General features: G+C 45.9%; 1 protein-coding gene across 2 annotated transcripts in view; it reads right to left on the bottom strand.

The window, feature by feature from the left end:
- USPL1 (ubiquitin specific peptidase like 1) overlaps positions 1–11,502 on the bottom strand; it is a 112,380-nt gene extending 100,878 nt beyond the window's left edge. For both annotated transcript variants that reach the window (XM_063951751.1, XM_063951752.1), the window contains exon 1: positions 11,282–11,502. In XM_063951751.1, the coding sequence (XP_063807821.1) occupies positions 11,282–11,479 (198 nt within the window). In that variant the 5' untranslated portion in view covers positions 11,480–11,502. The remainder of the gene's footprint in view (positions 1–11,281) is intronic.
- Between the last annotated feature and the right edge of the window lie 8,354 nt (positions 11,503–19,856).

Here is a 19,856-nt window from a genome sequence, read left to right as displayed (position 1 = left end):
AACTGATAGTGACAGTTCTGTACCACAAACCTGAGGTACCCTTGGTGAGAAGGGTAAATTGGGACATGTAGGTAAGCATCTTTGATGTCCAGAGACACCATATAGTCCCCTTCTTCCAGGTTTGCAATCACTGCTCTGAGTGACTCCATCTTGAATTTGAACCTTTGTATATAAGTGTTCAAGGATTTTAGGTTTAAAATTGGTCTCACCGAGCCGTCCGGCTTCGGTACCACAAATAGTGTGGAATAGTACCCCTTTCCCTGTTGTAGGAGGGGTACCTTGATTATCACCTGCTGGGAATACAGCTTGTGAATGGCTTCCAATACTGCCTCCCTGTCTGCGGGAGACGTCGGTAAAGCAGACTTTAGAAAACGGCGAGGGGGAGACGTCTCGAATTCCAATTTGTACCCCTGAGATACCACTTGAAGGATCCAGGGGTCCACTTGCGAGTGGGCCCACTGCGCACTGAACTTCTTGAGACGGGCCCCCACCGTGCCTGAGTCCGCTTGTAAAGCCCCAGCGTCATGCTGAGGACTTTGCGGAGGCGGGAGAGGGCTTTTGTTCCTGGGAACTGGCTGTTTGTTGCAGCCTTTTCCCTCTCCCTCTGCCACGGGGCAGAAATGAGGCGCCTTTTGCCCGTTTGCCCTTATGGGGCCGAAAGGACTGCGCCTGATAATACGGCGTCTTCTTAGGTTGAGAAGCTACCTGGGGTAAAAATGTGGATTTTCCAGCAGTTGCCGTGGCTACCAGGTCTGATAGACCTACCCCAAATAACTCCTCCCCCTTATAAGGCAATACTTCCATGTGCCTTTTAGAATCCGCATCGCCTGACCACTGCCGCGTCCATAAACCTCTTCTTGCAGAAATGGACAGCGCGCTAACTCTTGATGCCAGTCGGCAAATATCCCTCTGTGCATCACGCATATATAGAAATGCATCCTTCAAATGCTCTATAGTCAGTAATATACTGTCCCTATCTAGGGTATCAATATTTTCAGTCAGGGAATCCGACCACGCCAGGCCCGCACTGCACATCCAGGCTGAGGCGATTGCTGGTCGCAGTATAACACCCGTGTGAGAGTATATACATTTTAGGATATTCTCCAGCTTTCTATCGGCAGCTTCCTTTAGGGCGGCCGTATCAGGAGAGGGTAGTGCTACCTGTTTAGACAAGCGTGTGAGCGCTTTATCCACCCTAGGGGGTGTTTCCCAACGTGCCCTATCCTCTGGCGGGAAAGGGTACGATGCCAATAACCTTTTAGGAATTATCAGTTTTTTATCGGGGGAAACCCACGCCTCATCACACATTTCATTTAATTCCTCGGATACAGGAAAAACTACAGGCAGTTTTTTCTCACCAAACATAATACCCTTTTTAGTGGTACTTGTATTATCAGAGATATGCAATACATTTTTCATTGCTTCAATCATGTAACGTGTGGCCCTAGTGGAAGTCACGTATGTCTCCTCATCATCGACACTGGAGTCAGTATCCGTGTCTGTGTCTGCCATTTGAGGTAACGGGCGTTTTAAAGCCCCTGATGGCGTTTGAGACCCCTGGACAGGCACAAGCTGAGTAGCCGGCTGTCTCATGTCGTCAACTGTCTGTCGTAAAGAGCTGACACTATCACGCAATTCCTTCCATAAGCTCATCCACTCAGGTGTCGACTCCCTAGGGGGTGACAACTGTATAATAGGCAATTGCTCCGCCTCCATCTCATTTTCCTCCTCAAACATGTCGACACAATCGTACCGACACACCGCACACACACAGGGAATGCTCTGATAGAGGACAGGACCCCACTAGCCCGTTGGGGAGACAGAGGGAGAGTATGCCAGCACACACCAGAGCGCTATATATAGACAGGAATACCACTATAAAATGTGCTTTTCCCTTTATAGCTGCTGTTAGTATCAAAACTGCGCCAAATTAGTGCCCCCCTCTCTTTTTTACCCTTTTCTGTAGTGCAGGACTGCAGGGGAGAGTCAGGGAGACGTCCTTCCAGCGGAGCTGTGATGGAAAATGGCGCCCGTGTGCTGAGGAGATAGGCTCCGCCCCCTTCTCGGCGGCCTTTTCTCCCGCTTTTTAGGTGAATTCTGGCAGGGGTTAAAATACATCCATATAGCCCCGGGGGTTATATGTGGTGTATTTATGCCAGCCAAGGTGTTTTACATTGCTGCTCAGGGCGCCCCCACCTAGCGCCCTGCACCCTCAGTGACCGGAGTGTGAAGTGTGCCTGAGTAACAATGGCGCACAGCTGCAGTGCTGTGCGCTACCTTGTTGAAGACTGATGTCTTCTGCCGCCGATTTTTCCGGACCTCTTCTTGCTTCTGGCTCTGTAAGGGGGCCGGCGGCGCGGCTCTGGGACCGAGCTCCGAGGCTGGGCCTGTGTTCGGTCCCTCTGGAGCTAATGGTGTCCAGTAGCCTAAGAAGCCCAATCCACTCTGCACTTCAGGTGAGTTCGCTTCTTCTCCCCTTAGTCCCTCGATGCAGTGTGCCTGTTGCCAGCAGGTCTCACTGAAAATAAAAAACCTAAACTTAAACTTTCACTAAGAAGCTCAGGAGAGCCCCTTAGTGTGCACCCTTCTCGGCCGGGCACAAAAATCTAACTGAGGCTTGGAGGAGGGTCATAGGGGGAGGAGCCAGTGCACACCAGGTAGTCCTAAAGCTTTTACTTTTGTGCCCAGTATCCTGCGGAGCCGCTATTCCCATGGTCCTTACGGAGTTCCCAGCATCCACTAGGACGTCAGAGAAATGCGGTTGCCTCCGAGATCATCTCCAAAGAAGAATTTCGGTTTCTTTATTCAGAACATCCAGTTATTCCCATTTACTATCACCTCCCTAAAATACACAAATCCCTCACTTCACCCCCAGGGCGTCCTATTATTTCCGGTATTCACTCCCTCACTTCCAATCTTTCTTTTTACGTAGATTCACATTTACAGCCACGGGTTCCTCTTCTTCGGTCTCATGTTAAAGATACCACTCACTTTATGTCACTGATTTCAGGTATCAAATGGAAAGACACATATGCTTTTCTCATTATGGATGTACAGAGTCTTTATTCAAATATACCCCATCAGAAGGGGCTATCAGTTATATCTAATTGCCTTAATCAAGATGGAGACCTTACTGTTAACCATCAAAAACTTATTATCGACTATTTCATTCATATTACGTCATAATTATTTTTTGTTTCTGGACTCACACTATCTACAAATTTTGGGTACCGCCATGGGGACCAGGTTCGCGCCTAGCTACGCCAACCTATACATGGGTCAATTCGAGGACCAACATGTGTGGGGCGGCGGGCATGGCGCGTCCCTGGTCTTCTATGGCAGGTACATTGATGACCTGTTTATTATTTGGGATGGGGATGCACTTTCAGCACAAGAATTTGTTAATTCTCTCAATCACAATACGTATAATTTAAAATTCACTCACCAGTATCACTCTCACTGTATTAATTTTTTGGATCTGCGCTTAGAGGCACGCAACGGACGAATACATACCACTAATCATATTAAGGAGGTAGGATCAAACGCCTATCTCCATTATTCCAGTGCACACTATCCACCTTGGAAAAAAAGTATACCCCGGAGTCAACTGATACGCCTCAGACGAAACTGTTCTGATTTAAAGTCTTTTGAATTACAAGCCAAAGATATGATAGATTCATTAGAACAACGAGGATACCCTATACCTTTACTATATAAGACATTGGAAGAGGTGAGAGGGATAAATAGAGATACATTATTGTCTAAAGAGAGGGGACCAAATAACAATTCTGAAATAGATAAAGAATACCACTTAGCCTTCATCACTACTTATGATTACTGTCCCAAAATAAAATCTATCATAAAGAAAAATTACAGTATACTAAAACAAGACAATTTATTAAGAGATGTTCTCCCAACTAAACCAGCCTTTATTTTTCGGAAGGGGCGATCCCTAAAGAACTCCCTTGCACCCAGTTATTTAAGGCCCGAGAAGAAAAGTAATATCACTAGAGAACCCTGGCTTCCACCGATAATGGGATTTTACAAATGTGGAAGTACTAGGTGTATCACGTGCCAATATATAGAAAAAACACAGTATGTAAATACTGATAAAGGGGAAAAACAATACAAAATAAGAAGTCACATCAATTGCAACTCGACATACGTTATATATATACTTCAATGTGGGTGTGGCATGTATTATGTAGGCCGCACTACTAGAAAACTTCGGATCAGGTTTCTTGAGCATCGTAGAAACATTTTAAATAGGGTTTCTACACATAGTGTTTCCCAACATTTTAATGATTATCATAATGGGGACCCAAAAAGCCTCAAAATAATAGGGATTGAACATATTCCCATGACAAATAGGGGAGGTGACAGTTTCAAAAAACTGTGCCAACAGGTGGTTTACGGGATGTTCAGGATGGGGTCTATCCATCCAGATGGCCTCAATGAGGCAGTGGAATTGAATATGATCATCTAACATAATAATTGACTCTATTTTGGATTTAGCATCTCTCTAATAATAATCCATTTTAGGCGTATACAAATTATCTTTCAGTTTCCATTTATCTCTAATTACCAGTTTCTAATAATTTTCATTAATCCCCAATTATTAGTTTTTAATATTCCTATTTAATTTGTTTTGCCGTTTCTTCTTTTCACTCTTTGAACTTCTTCTCAGTTCCTATCTTTCCGTTTCCAAAATGCCAGTAACAGAGAGAATTCATTGACACTCAGTTTGACTCAGATTTCCATAACAAAGCAACTTTACAAAGAATAATTAGTTCTATTTATAAACAATATACTATAAAGATCTGTTTGTTGTATGGGTGTTCCAATAGCCAAATATGATGCGATTAGGCTCACAGTAACGGTGCTACTATGTTTTATATGAATTTTCCAGTGCGTAATGTAAAACACATGGTGTTATAGGGTTACCATGGACACCGGCCGGCAGTGACGCGTAAACTTCCACATACGCGATCACGTACCCAGCCGGAGAGAACGCGGCTGAACTGAGCCGCGTTGTCATGGCGACGGACGGAGGTATGTTCCTCCCGTCCGACGCATGAGGGTGGCGTGACAGAGGGGGACAAGCTCATTCCGAGCTGCGTCACCATGGCGACGGCTCGAGAATGACTATTGCCATTTAGGACCCACGTCACTTCCGGTTCACGTTACTATGGTAACGGCCCGGGAGTGAACGCTGGGCCCCTGCAGACATATAAATACGGGGAAGCAGGAGTATAGGAGGTTGCAGCAAGTTACCAGCAGCCGCTATCCCCAAATTTAGATTAAAGGACCTGATTATAATTGTATAGTCTGGAAACATAATAAATGTTGTCTCCATTGATCATGTGATATTAATCACATGACAAACACTGATCACATGACCCTTAATCCAACCTATGAAATTTCCTTGGGAAAGGTCTCCACGACTACAGAGTAGTAAACAAAATCTCTGATTGGACCAATACACTTCATAGTAAGAGATTAATAAATAACAAAAAACACCTACTGGGATTTGAAATAAAAGTTTGATATTACCAACGGTTTTTATATACAAGTAGGTCTGTCTCCTATACATATTGTAGTAGTTTTTATTATCAGAAAGAGGTATGTGTGTGATTAACAGGAAATGTGCATCCAGATGCCAATTAAGCCACCATTTTGTCTAGGGTATATAAAGCCCAAACCCAGACATCACAGTACACCTTTGAAAAAGCTGCAAGGTATATGCAGCGAAACGCGTCAGGTATTTACCCCTTGGAGCAGGACTTTCTTCAATTGGATCCGAACCAGCCCTCACCACTTTCCAGCCATCCAGAGGAGTCCTAGAGAGGCACCATCCAATCACCGCACTGCATGAGGTACCCACCATTTATGGGACATTCTATTCAATCTTCAACCCTCTAGCGGCATATGGAATTTGTATTGGACTCTCTAAACACCATCTAAAAGGGACTCTCCATAGTGGATCACAACTGGACATATATCATTTAAGGGCAATATCTGGAACAGATCCTACAGAGTTTATATAATACATGTCCTGAACCAACACTTTGGGTAAATTCTATTTTTTATGCATGCACATGGCACAATATTACTGTACAGAATATTGCTGTTTTTTAATGAGTTAGTGTTTTTAATAAATTGTCATAAAATTGTACACACTTAGTGGATTAATTGTTCTTTTCCTCTTGAAGCGCAGCCTTCCTTCTTTTTCTTTTGTCAGTGTAATATATTGGGAGTGACTTCCCTCTTAACATTGGCTGCTGCTTAGCTGAGCACCTCGCCTCATAGCGCCCGAATACCCCTGGGTATTATTTATTACCTTTTTTTTGCAGGTGTGGAAAAATGCTGCAAAGTAAGAATGCAATAAGAAATGGAAGTGTTAAGTTTATTTTTATCAATTAAAAAAATGCAAAGTGAATAAACAGAAGAGAAATCTAATTAAAATCAATGGGGCAGATGTAGTAACCTGGGGAAGGAATAAGGAAGTGATAAGTGCAAGGTGATAAACGCACCAGCCAATCAGCTCCAATACATAAATTAAAAGCTAGTAGCTGATTGGCTGATGTGTTTATCACCCTGCACTTATCACTGGTTTATCACTTCCTTATGCCATTTCCAGACTTAATACATCTGCCCCTATATTTGCTGTGACCACCCTTTGCCTTCAAAAACAGAATAAATTCTTTTAGGTACACTTGCATACAGGTTTTGGAGGAACTCGGCAGGGAGGTTGTTCCAAAAATCTTTGATAACTAACAACAGATCTTGAGAAAAGATCTCAGTAGGCTCGTACAAATAATTGTCTAGTTATGTAATCCCAGACAGACTCCATGATGTTGAGATCATGGCTCTGTGGGGGCCATATCATCAATTCCAGGACTCCTTGTTCTTACCACATCTATGATCAGCGTCCCTGACACAGGGCTAGTCCGCCCCGCATGTCAGGCCCTACCCCGTTGTACAAGTACAAAAGCAGTGCACATCAGCGAAGCTTTTGTACTGTAGGAGTAGCTCTCTGCTAGCACAGCTCCTGCGCGCTGGCAGGGAGCTACTCGTCGCTACCAGGGTCGCAGCGGCTGCGTGACATCACGCAGCCGCCACGGCCCGCCCCCCCCCCCCCCCCAACGGTCCGAGCATGCCTGCGTTGCCCGGACAGCGCCCCCTAAAAATGGCGGCTGAACGCCGCCAGGCCGACACTCCCACCCAGAGACCGCCTCTGCCCGTTAATCAGGCAGAGGCGATCGCAGGGCTACGACAGCTGTCGGCTGTCTGCCATGCGCACTTCAGACCTGATCGCTATTGTGCGAAAACGCATAGCACTGATCAGGTCTGAATCAGTCCCATTGTTCTGCTGTAGAATAAATTTGGAACCAGACATCTCCTTGATGGTATTGCATGATGGATACGTACCTGGCTGTATTTTTCAGCATTGAGGACACCATTAATCCTGACTAAAATCCCCAATTCCATTTGCTGAAACAGCCCCATATTTACAAGGAACCCCCACTATGTTTCACCGCTGCCTACTAACATTATTGTACAGCTCCCCAGACCTTAAGCGAACAAATTGCTTTGTTACAGCTAAATATTTACATTTTGGACTCATCAGTCCAGAGCACCTGCTGCCATTTTTCTGCACCCCAGTTCCTATGTTTTCATGTATAGTAGAGTTGCTTGGACTTGTTTCCACGTCAAAGGTATGGCTATTCGGCTGCAATTCTTCCATGAAGACCATTTCTGGACAGACTTCTCCGAACAGTAGATGGGTGGTCACACCTGGGTCCCACTGGTTTCTGCCAGTTCTGAGCTGATGGTACTGCTGGACATCTTTCAGTTTCGAAGGGAAGTAAGCATTATGTGTCTTTCATCTAATGCACTAAGTTTCCTTGGTCCACCACTGCATCTATGGTCCTCAACGCTGCCCATTTCTTTGTGCTTCTTGAAATGAGCTTAAGAGTATGCAGTATTACTACCATGTAATTTGTTGATGTGCTCAGTCTTGCCATAGTGTATGACCTGTGGCATGAAACGGTCTTCCACAACCTCACCTTTGTAGCAGAGTTTGGCTGTTCCTCATCGAGTTTTAAGCCTCCTACACAGCTGTTTCTGGTTCAGTTAATGACTTTCAACCTACATATGAAAATGATGATCATTATCACCCGTTTGGTATGATTGGTTAATCATACACTTAACTATAATCCTACAAAATCCCTAACTTTGTGCAAGCGTACCTAGAAGAACTGATGCTGTATTGAAGGCAAAGGATGGTCACACCAAATATTGACTCGATTTAGATTTCTCTTCTGTTCATTCACTTTGCATATTGATAAAAAAACTACTAACACATCTATTTTTGAAAGCATTCTTTCTATGCAGAATTTTTTTCAAACCTGCCTAAGACATTTGTACAGTATTGTATGTGTATTACATAGAACTGTGTGTATATATTTTCAGCCAAAAGGAAGCAAATAAATAAAAAATATTTGCAGCTCTGAACTAATGCCATACAGGGGTAAAAGTGACCAAAAAAATAATAATAATATATATATATATATATATATATATATATATATATATATATATATATATATATATATATATATATATATATATATATATATATATATATATATATATATATTTTATTTTTTTCTAATTACCGGTACTAATTTTTTTATTTTTATTGGTCACTTTTACTTCTGTATGGCAATAGTTCAGAGCCGCAAATATTTTTTATTTATTTGCTTCCTTTAGGAAATGGCAGCCATCTTTACACCACAGTTGATGGTGATTTTCAAGTCTATAGGCATTTTATGGAATATCTCAGGACTGAGTAGTAGTAGATCCTTGGGACAGCAACCATTGTTCTCAGAAGCAATTGGGCTACATTTTTTTTTTTTTACAGTGATTACCTTATCTTACTTTTAATGACTGAAAAAGATGGCTCAATCAGAGCAAAATATTTGTTTCAAAAAGCCACTCTCTCAGCCTGGAAAAATCTCAGGTTTTTATGCGAGATGTACATATACACTAGTAATTTGTTGCAAAAGCAAAAAGCCAAAGGCCAGCATCCAATTGCCACCGATAATTTACAGCACAGCAGAAACAGGCTAAAATAGCCCCATGGTCTTATTGGGCTATCCAATTACAGCCCGTTTTTATTGAGCAGTAAATCACCTGTTTTTCGGCAGACAACACATGGGATGCGAGATAATTTACGGGACCCATGGATTATTGCGAAAAAAAATTGTGTCGCGAGCTGCTGCTTATCGCGCATACTACTACTTGTCGGGGCTAATTGGATAGCCCCAGTACGATCCATTAGCTGTGGTAAATGCCTCATCTGGTATGCTCATGGATGGGATGAAAAATACATGGTTCTGATGGTTATTTTAGAACTCCACACTTAGTGATAGGTCATTGCAAACACCTGATTTTGTGTCACCTCTTCTAGGCATGACCCGTTCCAGAGTAATCCTATGTAGTGTGCCCAAGACAGGCTGTCTCACCTGGTACCTTTCATGGATGGCAGATGTAAACCGTGGAATTAGTTACCCAATATAACTGCACCAACCCTGCATTATGTTTATTGTGCTCTCTTGGTTTTGTAGTTTATTTTTGTATGATTTTCTACATGCTGTAATACCAAATCCTTTGTACTATGGTTTTTGATGTCTGTAAAGCAACTTTGAGTCCTGCTGGATAAAAGTGCTATATAAATTATTAGATATGATATAATAGCTGATGTGTAAGGGTGACAGCACCTGTGAGAGCAGCATATGATCAAATACATGATGGGTAAGGGTGAGCGCCTGTAAGAGCAGAATATGATGTATAAGGGTAAAAACATTTAAACATTGGGGTCAATTCTATTCGGCAACTTATGAATAGCGCCGGGAATTAGCTCCCGACGCTATTCAATTCAGCTCCAGTTAAGTCGGCGATGTCCCGTTCTCACCGACTAAACAGGTTGAATTGTCGGGAGAACGGGCATTCTCCGACTTAACTCCCCGGCGCGAGGCTGATTCCCGACAGAATCAGCCTTGCGCCGGCCGCGAGGCAGCACTTTTGTCGGGTTTCGTCTCTCATCCCCTGGGGATGAGAGAAGAATTCCCGACAATTGCGGGTCACTAGCAGCTGAATTGAATAGCGTCGGGAGCTAATTCCTGGCGCTATTCTTAAGTTGCCGAATAGAATTGACCCCATTGAAAGCAAACTTGCACAGACATTTTGGAACAAATTCAAGCGGATTCGCATTTTTAGATAAAGTTATTACTGGAGATGAGACACATGGATCTTCCAGTACAATCCTTAGACAAAACGCCAGCCCATGCACTGAAAAACACCATCGTCACCAAGAATGAAGAAAGCATGTCAAAGCAAATCCATAGCCATGTTAATTGGTTTCTTTGATATCACGGGTCTTATTTTAGAAGACTGGGCACCAGAATGCGCAACATGGAATCAACATTACTACAAAATTGTTCTAGAAACGTTGCAGAAAGAATCAGAAGAGGCCAGAGCTGTGGGTTTATCCTCCATCAGGACCCACACAGCTCTATCTGTGAAGGAGTTTTAGGCAGTGAAACAGATTGCAGTGCTAGAACAATTTCCACACATGCCAGACCTAGCACCATGTGACTTCTTTCTTTTCCCTAAGGTCAAATCTGTACTCAAGGGAACCTTTTTGCATCATTTACTGAGGTAAAAAAAGAAAACAACAGCGCTATTAAGACAGCTGACAGATAATAAGCTACAGTATGGCTTTGACCAATGGAATATAAGAATGCAGCGGTGTGTGGATGCAGAAGCGGAGTACATAGAAGGGAAACGGAGTTAAAAATGTACTTATAATTAAACATACATTTTAGCATCAGTCCCATTTACTAACCACGCCTCATAAGGGAGACAGCACCTGTAAGAGCTGTCTATGACATAATATATGATGTATAAGGGTGACAGTAACTGTAAGAGCAGTGTATGATGTATAAGGGTGACAGCACCTGTAAGTGCATATTGCAAGTTTATGCGATATACAGGGGTGGCATTACCTGTAAGTGCGATGTATGTATCAGTAAGCTATAGGGTGGCACTAACCGTCTCTGCATGCTAATATGGAATGTATAAGAATGGCAGTACCAGCCAATGTGTATAGTGAATAGGGCATACGTGGAGTACAGTCAGTATATGCAATATAAGCAGGAGTGCAAGTCTCTGATAACCCGAGCTGTAGCACCAGTATTTCCCGTGTTGCTCTCACCTGTGTGCTGTGCTCCGCCGGTCTCCTCACCGCTACACAGCCACACTGACAAGCACCGACCAAGCCGGCGACACGTGAGACCAAGTACGTGAAACCAACGTGCACACTTCCGGCGCCAACAATGTACCTCATAGTCCCACTTCCGGCATTTGCAAGAACATCGCTGCCCCTCTTCCGTCGGTAGAAAGAACGCCACATACTCACTTCCGGTATTTTTCCCCACGTCCGGCGCTATAAAAAAAAAAATAACCTACAAATACGTTTGTCGCCATGTTTGATTTGGGCAAAAGACTCACATTACTTGAACTTGCCATGAACAATAGGAAACAGACGACAAATACGGTGATGACTGTGGCAATGGATTAAGTCAAAGGGGCCTATCTACAAGGACTTTAATCTCTGTGCTTGATAAAGTGTTTCACAGCAAAATAGGAAATTTATATTACTTTAATTTCCTTTTCTGGTATACATCGATGGCAATATAGCTATCTTTCTGCTCAGTAATGTGACACCCAGCTCAGGACCATAACAAGGGGCTGTGCAAACGGTGCTGCCGCCAAGGGTGCTAGGCCAGGTGGGAGGAATGGGTGCTGCTATGACGATACCCTGGAGAGGCAACCCACTACCATGAAAGGCACAGAAGTGCCATCAGCACAAATCTTCCTTCTCCCACTGTGCTTCTCTGTGACATCACATGGGTAGAGTGACCATATTATCCCTTTTACCTGGGATGCTCATGGATTACACAGGTTTTGTGGCTGATAAAAACCATCTGAAATGTAGGCTTGAAGTCAGCCAGCCACAGAACCCTTAGTAATCCATGAGCATTCCAGGTAATAGGGATAATATGGTCACTCTACACATGGGGCCGTGGATGCCTGCCCTAGGCACCTCTGCTCCCTGCTACAGCTATAACTCTATTTAAATAAAACCACTCCATTAGCCTACTGACCTTATTCTGTTTCTAGTCTGAACCTTTTCTGGCCACACTTCTGAAATGTATGGGAAATCCACAGATTAAGAACATGTGAAAGTTCTTTTATATACCCATAAGTGGGCGGACATGTGTCATCAGATCAACCGGCATGATGTCATCAAACCTCTCTGACCTCGGAGAACATTTTGCGGCCATTGGCTTGATGATGGAATTAGAGGCATCATATGCCTCACCCGGGGCACTTGACATGAATGCTGTCATTAAGATACACCCACCTCTTCATAACTCTTAGTTATTGCTGTGTAGGGATGGCCATCAATGGGTCCACCTTTGATGGTACCATTGGTGTTTTACATCCATTACAAGAACCCATCAATGGTGAACACCATCGATGATCATCACAATGCAGGCAGCGGCTGGGAGGCGAGACACACGGGTGGCAGGTTAATTGAGTGATGGATGGGGATGAGGGGCAGTAGAACTAAGCCTGGTACCTCCAGCTCCAGGGGAGAAAAGAATACATGGACACTCTGCCATCGAGAATCATCAGATATCTACCACTGATGCAAAATCTTAAGACCGTTAGTGGCAAACCATCGATGGTTGCTGTCCATTGTTAGTCGATGGCCATCCTTATTCCTGAGCAAGTGGTTCTCCCACAACGACACTGACTTGCCAGGCGCAACTTTATCACCCTGTTAGTAGGCATGTGAGAATGCAGCGGTCATTATCATGTGACTTATTCCTCCCACATGATGCTGCCAGCATCTCGGCCACTTGTACTTCCCAGGGGTGTGAGGGAGAGAAGCATGGATGTGAGGGATGGCTAGTAGGTAAAGCTGGTTAGTTAATACCCAGGTAGCTGCTGTGCAATTCAATGCAGTTGTTAGGAAAAGCTGCCTACTGAGACTGACTTAAAGATTGTAACTGGATTTTAACGCACTTCTCCGATGGTTTGATGTCTGCGCATGCACAGATGCAGCATTGCACGTGCAGATTTCGTTCTACGATAATGGGGCCAATTCAGTAAGGTTAGCAAATTCTGCTAACCTTACGGCTGGCACGCCCCAGCAACGCTCCGTTTCCTCCCAGAAAACGGAGCGTTGCCGCCCCCCTCCCGCCTCTGCCTGATTGACAGGCAGAGGCGATCGCATTTTCTGCAGCCCCCCACAGAAAATGCGGGCGCATGCGCAGTAGGGCCCGCTGCGCATGCGCCCACACCACCTCAGCAAAAATTCTGTATGAATCGCTACTTGCGATTCTTACTGAATTTGGCCCAGTGTATGTTGTGCACTGGATGCCTCAGCCTGATCTGTGTGGCTCAATCCACCTTGCTATGGTCCACAGAGCTGCAGCTTTATATAATTTTTTCGACCCTGCAACAGTCTATGCTGTTTGAGCTTCTATAGACGCTGAAAGCGGGCATCTCAGTCCTTGCACATTCGGCTGTACTCCCAAGGAAAGGGCTATACCGATGCCCCTCTCCTCCTGTTGAGCTGGCCTGGCTGCCTTCTCCTGGAGGGGGCAGCCAGGAAGTATGCAAGTATATTCTCAGGCAAGATCAAATAAAAAAAAAATCAAAATAAACATATTTTAATGACTTAATATTGCAATTTTGCTCACTGTGATGATATGCCACATATGGATAGGAGAGTGCATAGGATATCGTTGACAGCAGGGAATGGAGACCCTGCAATTGCCAGGAACAGGCCAATGGCACCTGTTCCTGGGTGGGTTTGTGTTCTGCATGCAGATTGCATACAGCACATAGCAGCTCCTGAGTCCCCACATCAGTGTCATGTGACACATTGCGTCTGTGCCGTTGATGAGGGGACTCGGAGGTCGCTCTGCGCTGTTTGAAGTCTGTGCATGCAGAGCCGGAAGCTAGCTGCCACAGGAGGCGAGTGCTTGGGAGGCACGTGCATGTGTGTGGGAGTGCACTGTGCAGCATTCATGGGGGACAGTGTGGTCATTTTATTGGAGGGGGCCCTGCACAACTACCGGAAGTGTGCCACGTCCATGGCAACCACACCTAAGGAAGCTCAACGGAGTATACCCTTAGGTGTGGTTGCCATGGACGTGGCGCACTTCCAGTAGTTACCGGAAGTGACGCTTTGCGTTCCATGTGGTGCATGCGGTCCATGGTGTGCTCCAGTGTTCTTCTTTGTTGGTATACTTTGTGAGTATGGACGCGGCGCTGTTCCGAAGTGACGCTTTGCGTTCCAACTGTGCGTTCCACCGCGCTTCCTGGGTCACTGGGGGCGGGATTGGCGCTCAAAGAGCTATGGTATTTAACAGGGGCCGGTGAGGCAGTATCTCTAGCTCCAGTTTCCTGCACTGTTAACCTGTGATGTTATGCTACCTATTTTACTACGTTGTATAATCCTTGACAAAGGTCTTGGTGTGGACCGAAACGTTGGAAATCGCTCTGGAACTGTGATATTGACCTTTACATTAAATATTATCGTTTTGATTGGTTGAACCTGTATTCTGGAGAGTACTATCTTTTCCACAATTGTGGAGAATTCTGTATTGTACTATGGGTCCCACCTCCGAGTGGGTTGGACTTTGAGTGGCACCCCAGTTGCTGGCTGAGTTGTGTGAGAGTGCAGGGATTCCTAATATATATATATATATATATATATATAAAAATATAAATATAATGAACAGAGGGCGGTACTCAATGGTCTTAAACAGCATACCAGAATAACTCAATACTCCATCATTTCTACGTTCGGGTTTATTCCAACCCATCGTTAGGATACAGCTGCTGTATCCTGACGACGGGTTGGAATAAACCCGAAACATTGAAGTTATGGAGTATTGAGTTATTCTGCTATGCTGTTTAAGACCATTGAGTGCCGCCCTCCGTTCATTTTGTAAATGCTGCTCTGACTGGCACCTTGGCAAGCTGTAGGACTTAGGGCGACCATCTGGAATATGTGTGTGTAAAATAAGAATTTACTCACCGGTAATTCTATTTCTCGTAGTCCGTAGTGGATGCTGGGAACTCCGTAAGGACCATGGGGAGTAGACAGGCTCCGCAGGAGACTGGGCACTCTAAAAAAAAGATTAGGTACTATCTGGTGTGCACTGGCTCCTCCCTCTATGCCCCTCCTCCAGACCTCAGTTAGGGAAACTGTGCCCGGAAGAGCTGACATTACAAGGAAAGGATTTTTGGAATCCAGGGTAAGACTCATACCAGCCACACCAATCACACCGTACAACTTGTGATAACCTTACCCAGTTAACAGTATGAACAACAACTGACCCTCACTCAACGGATGGCTCTTAACAATAACCCTTATTTAAGCAATAACTATATACACGTATTGCAGAAAGTCCGCACTTGGGACGGGCGCCCAGCATCCACTACGGACTACGAGAAATAGAATTACCGGTGAGTAAATTCTTATTTTCTCTGACGTCCTAGTGGATGCTGGGAACTCTGTAAGGACCATGGGGATCATACCAAAGCTCCCAAACGGGCAGGAGAGTGCGGATGACTCTGCAGCACCGAATGAGCAAACACAAGGTCCTCCTCAGCCAGGGTATCAAACTTGTAGAACTTTGCAAAGGTGTTTGAACCCGACCAAGTAGCCGCTCGGCAAAGCTGTAAAGCCGAGACCCCTCGGGCAGCCGCCCAAGAAGAACCCACCTTCCTTGTGGAATGGGCTTTTACTGATTTTGGATGCGGCAATCCAGCCGCAGAATGAGCCAGCTGAATCATGCTACAGATCCAGCAAGCAATAGTTTGCTTTGAAGCAGGAGCACCCAGCTTGTTGGGTGCTTGCAGGATAAACAGCGAGTCAGTCTTCCTGACTCCAGCCGTTCTGGAAACATATATTTTCAAAGCCCTGACTACGTCCAGCCACTTGGAGTCCTCCAAGTCCCGAGTAGCCGCAGGCACCACAATAGGTTGGTTCAAATGAAACGATGATACCACCTTTAGGAGAAATTGGGGAAGAGTCCTCAATTCTGCCCTGTCCATATGGAAGATCAGATATAGGCTTTTACATGACAAAGCCGCCAATTCCGACACACGCCTAGCCGATGCTAAGGCCAACAGCAAGACCACTTTCCACGTGAGATACTTTAGTTCCACTGTCTTAAGTGGCTCAAACCAGTGGAATTTCAGGAAATCCAACACAACGTTAAGATCCCAGGGTGCCACTGGTGGCACAAAAGGGGGCTGAATATGCAGCACTCCCTTAACAAACGTCTGAACCTCAGGCAGTGAAGCCAGTTCTTTTTTAAAGAAAATGGATAGGGCCGAAATCTGGACCTTTATGGACCCCAATTTTAGGCCCATAGTCACCCCTGACTGTAGGAAGTGCAGGAATCGACCCAGCTGGAATTCCTCTGTAGGGGCCGTCCTGGCCTCACACCAAGCAACATATTTTCGCCATATACGGTGATAATGCTTTGCGGTCACGTCCTTCCTAGCCTTTATCAGCGTAGGAATAACTTCATCCGGAATGCCTTTTTCCGCTAGGATCCGGCGTTCAACCACCATGCCGTCAAACGCAGCCGCGGTAAGTCTTGGAACAGACAGGGTCCTTGTTGCAGCAGGTCCTGTCTGAGAGGCAGAGGCCATGGGTCCTCTGTGCGCATTTCTTGCAGTTCCGGGTACCAAGTCCTTCTTGGCCAATCCGGAACAATGAGTATTGTTCTTATTCCTCTCTTTCTTACTATTCTCAGTACCTTGGGTATGAGAGGAAGAGGAGGAGGAGGAAACACATATACCGACTGGTACACCCACGGTGTCACTAGGGCGTCCACAGCTATCGCCTGAGGGTCCCTTGACCTGGCGCAATATCTTTTTAGATTTTTGTTGAGGCGGGACGCCATCATGTCCACCTGTGGCAGTTCCCATCGCTTTGCAATCTGTGTGAAGACTTCTTGATGAAGTCCCCACTCTCCCGGGTGGAGGTCGTGTCGGCTGAGGAAGTCTGCTTCCCAGTTGTCCACTCCCGGAATGAACACTGCTGACAGTGCTTGCACGTGATTCTCCGCCCACCGAAGAATCTTTGTGGCTTCCGCCATTGCCATCCTGCTTCTTGTGCCGCCCTGGCGGTTTACATGGGCAACCGCCGTGATGTTGTCTGACTGAATCAGCACTGGCTGGTTTTGAAGCAGGGGCTCTGCTTGACTCAGGGTGTTGTAAATGGCCCTTAGTTCCAATATATTTATGTGTAGAGAAGTCTCCAGACTTGACCACAGCCCTTGGAAGTTTCTTCCCTGAGTGACTGCCCCCCATCCTCGGAGGATTGCATCCGTGGTCACCAGGACCCAGTCCTGTATGCCGAACCTGCGGCCCTCGAGAAGGTGAGCACTCTGCAGCCACCACAGAAGAGACACCCTGGCCCTTGGGGACAGGGTGATCAGCCGATGCATCTGGAGATGCGATCCGGACCACTTGTCCAACAGATCCCGCTGAAAGATCCTTGCATGGAACCTGCCGAAGGGAATGGCTTCGTATGAAGCCACCATCTTTCCCAGGACTCGCGTGCAGTGATGCACCGATACCTGTTTTGGTTCCAGGAGGTCCCTGACCAGAGATGCTAATTCCTGGGCCTTATCCACCGGGAGAAACACCTTCTTCTGTTCTGTGTCCAGAATCATGCCCAGGAAAAGCAGACGCGTCGTAGGAATCAGCTGCGACTTTGGAACATTCAGAATCCAGCCGTGCTGTTGCAACACTTCCTGAGAGAGTGCTACGCTGATCAACAACTGCTCTCTGGACCTCGCCTTTATGAGGAGATCGTCCAAGTACGGGATAACTATAACTCCCTTCTTCCGAAGGAGTATCATCATTTCGGCCATTACCTTGGTAAATATCCTCGGTGCCGTGGACAGGCCAAACGGCAACGTCTGGAACTGGTAATGACAGTCCTGTACCACAAACCTGAGGTACTCCTGGTGAAGTGGGTAAATGGGGACATGCAAGTAAGCATCCTTGATGTCCAGCGACACCATAAAATCCCCCTCTTCCAGGCTTGCAATAACCGCTCTGAGCGATTCCATTTTGAACTTGAATTTCTTTATATAAGTGTTCAAGGATTTTAAATTCAGAATGGGTCTCACCGAACCGTCCGGTTTCGGTACCACAAACATTGTGGAATAGTAACCCCTTCCCTGTTGAAGGAGGGGGACCCTGATAATCATTGCTGGAGGTACAGCTTGTGAATTGCCGCCAGTACTACCTCCCTTTCCATGGGGGAAGCTGGCAAGGCTGAGTTGAGGTAACGGCGGGGGGGAGTCGCTTCGAATTCCAGCTTGTATCCCTGAGATACAATTTGTACAGCCCAGAGATCCACCTGTGAGCGAACCCACTGGTTGCTGAAGTTTCGGAGACGCGCCCCCACCGCTCCTGGCTCCGCCTGTGGAGCCCCAACGTCATGCGGTGGACTTAGTGGAAGCAGGGGAGGACTTTTGTTCCTGGGAACTGGCTGCATGGTGCAGCTTCTTACCTCTACCCCTGCCTCTGGCAAGAAAGGATGCGCCCCTGACCCTCTTGCCTGAGAACGAAAGGACTGCATTTGATAATACGGTGCTTTCTTAGGCTGTGAGGAAACCTGAGGCAAGAAAGTCGACTTTCCAGCTGTCGCTGTGGACACGAGGTCCGATAGACCGTCCCCAAACAATTCCTCACCCTTATAAGGCAAAACCTCCATGTGTTTTTTAGAATCAGCATCTCCTGTCCATTGCCGAGTCCATAAGATCCTCCTGGCAGAAATGGACATAGCATTAATTCTAGAGCCCAGCAGGCAAATGTCCCTCTGAGCATACCGCATATATAAGACGACGTCTTTTATGTGGCCCAGGGTTAGCAAAACAGTATCCCTGTCGAGGGAATCTATGTCGTCTGACAGAGTATCTGTCCATGCTGCTACAGCACTACACATCCAGGCTGAAGCAATAGCAGGTCTCAGTAGAGTACCAGAGTGTGTATACACTGACTTCAGGATAGCTTCCTGCTTTCTATCCGCAGGCTCCTTTAGGGCAGCCGTATCCTGAGACGGCAGGGCCACCTTTTTAGATAAGCGTGCCAGCGCCTTGTCCACCCTAGGGGATGTTTCCCAACGTAACCTGTCCGTTGGCGGGAAAGGGTACGCCATTAGCAACCTCTTAGAAATCACTAGTTTCTTATCAGGGGAACTCCACGCTTCTTCACATAATTCATCAGATGGGGGAAAAGTCACTGGCTGCTTTTTCTCCCCAAACATATAAACCCTCTTGGTATTAACAGGGTTAATCTCAGAAATGTGTAATACATCTTTCATTGCAATAATCATGTATCGGATGGCCTTGGTCAATTTAGACTGTAAATGTGCCTCATCATCGTCGACACTTGAGTCTGACTCCGTGTCAACATCTGTGTCAACCATCTGAGATAGAGGGCGTTTATGAGCCCCTGACGGTTTCTGAGTCGCCTGGGCAGGCGCGGGCTGAGACCCCGACTGTCCCAAGGCTGCAGCGTCATCAAACCTTTTATGTAAGGAGCTTACATTGTCGTTTAAGACCTTCCACATATCCATCCAATCAGGTGTCGGCCCCGACGGGGGCGACACCACTTATCTGCCCTTGCTCCGCCTCCACGTAACCCTCCTCAAACATGTCGACACAGCCGTACCG

This window comes from Pseudophryne corroboree, chromosome 2, assembly GCF_028390025.1.
Source record: "Pseudophryne corroboree isolate aPseCor3 chromosome 2, aPseCor3.hap2, whole genome shotgun sequence".
NCBI lineage: Eukaryota > Metazoa > Chordata > Amphibia > Anura > Myobatrachidae > Pseudophryne > Pseudophryne corroboree.
Note: the sequence above shows the minus strand (reverse complement) of the source record. Positions and strands in the feature narration are given on the sequence as shown.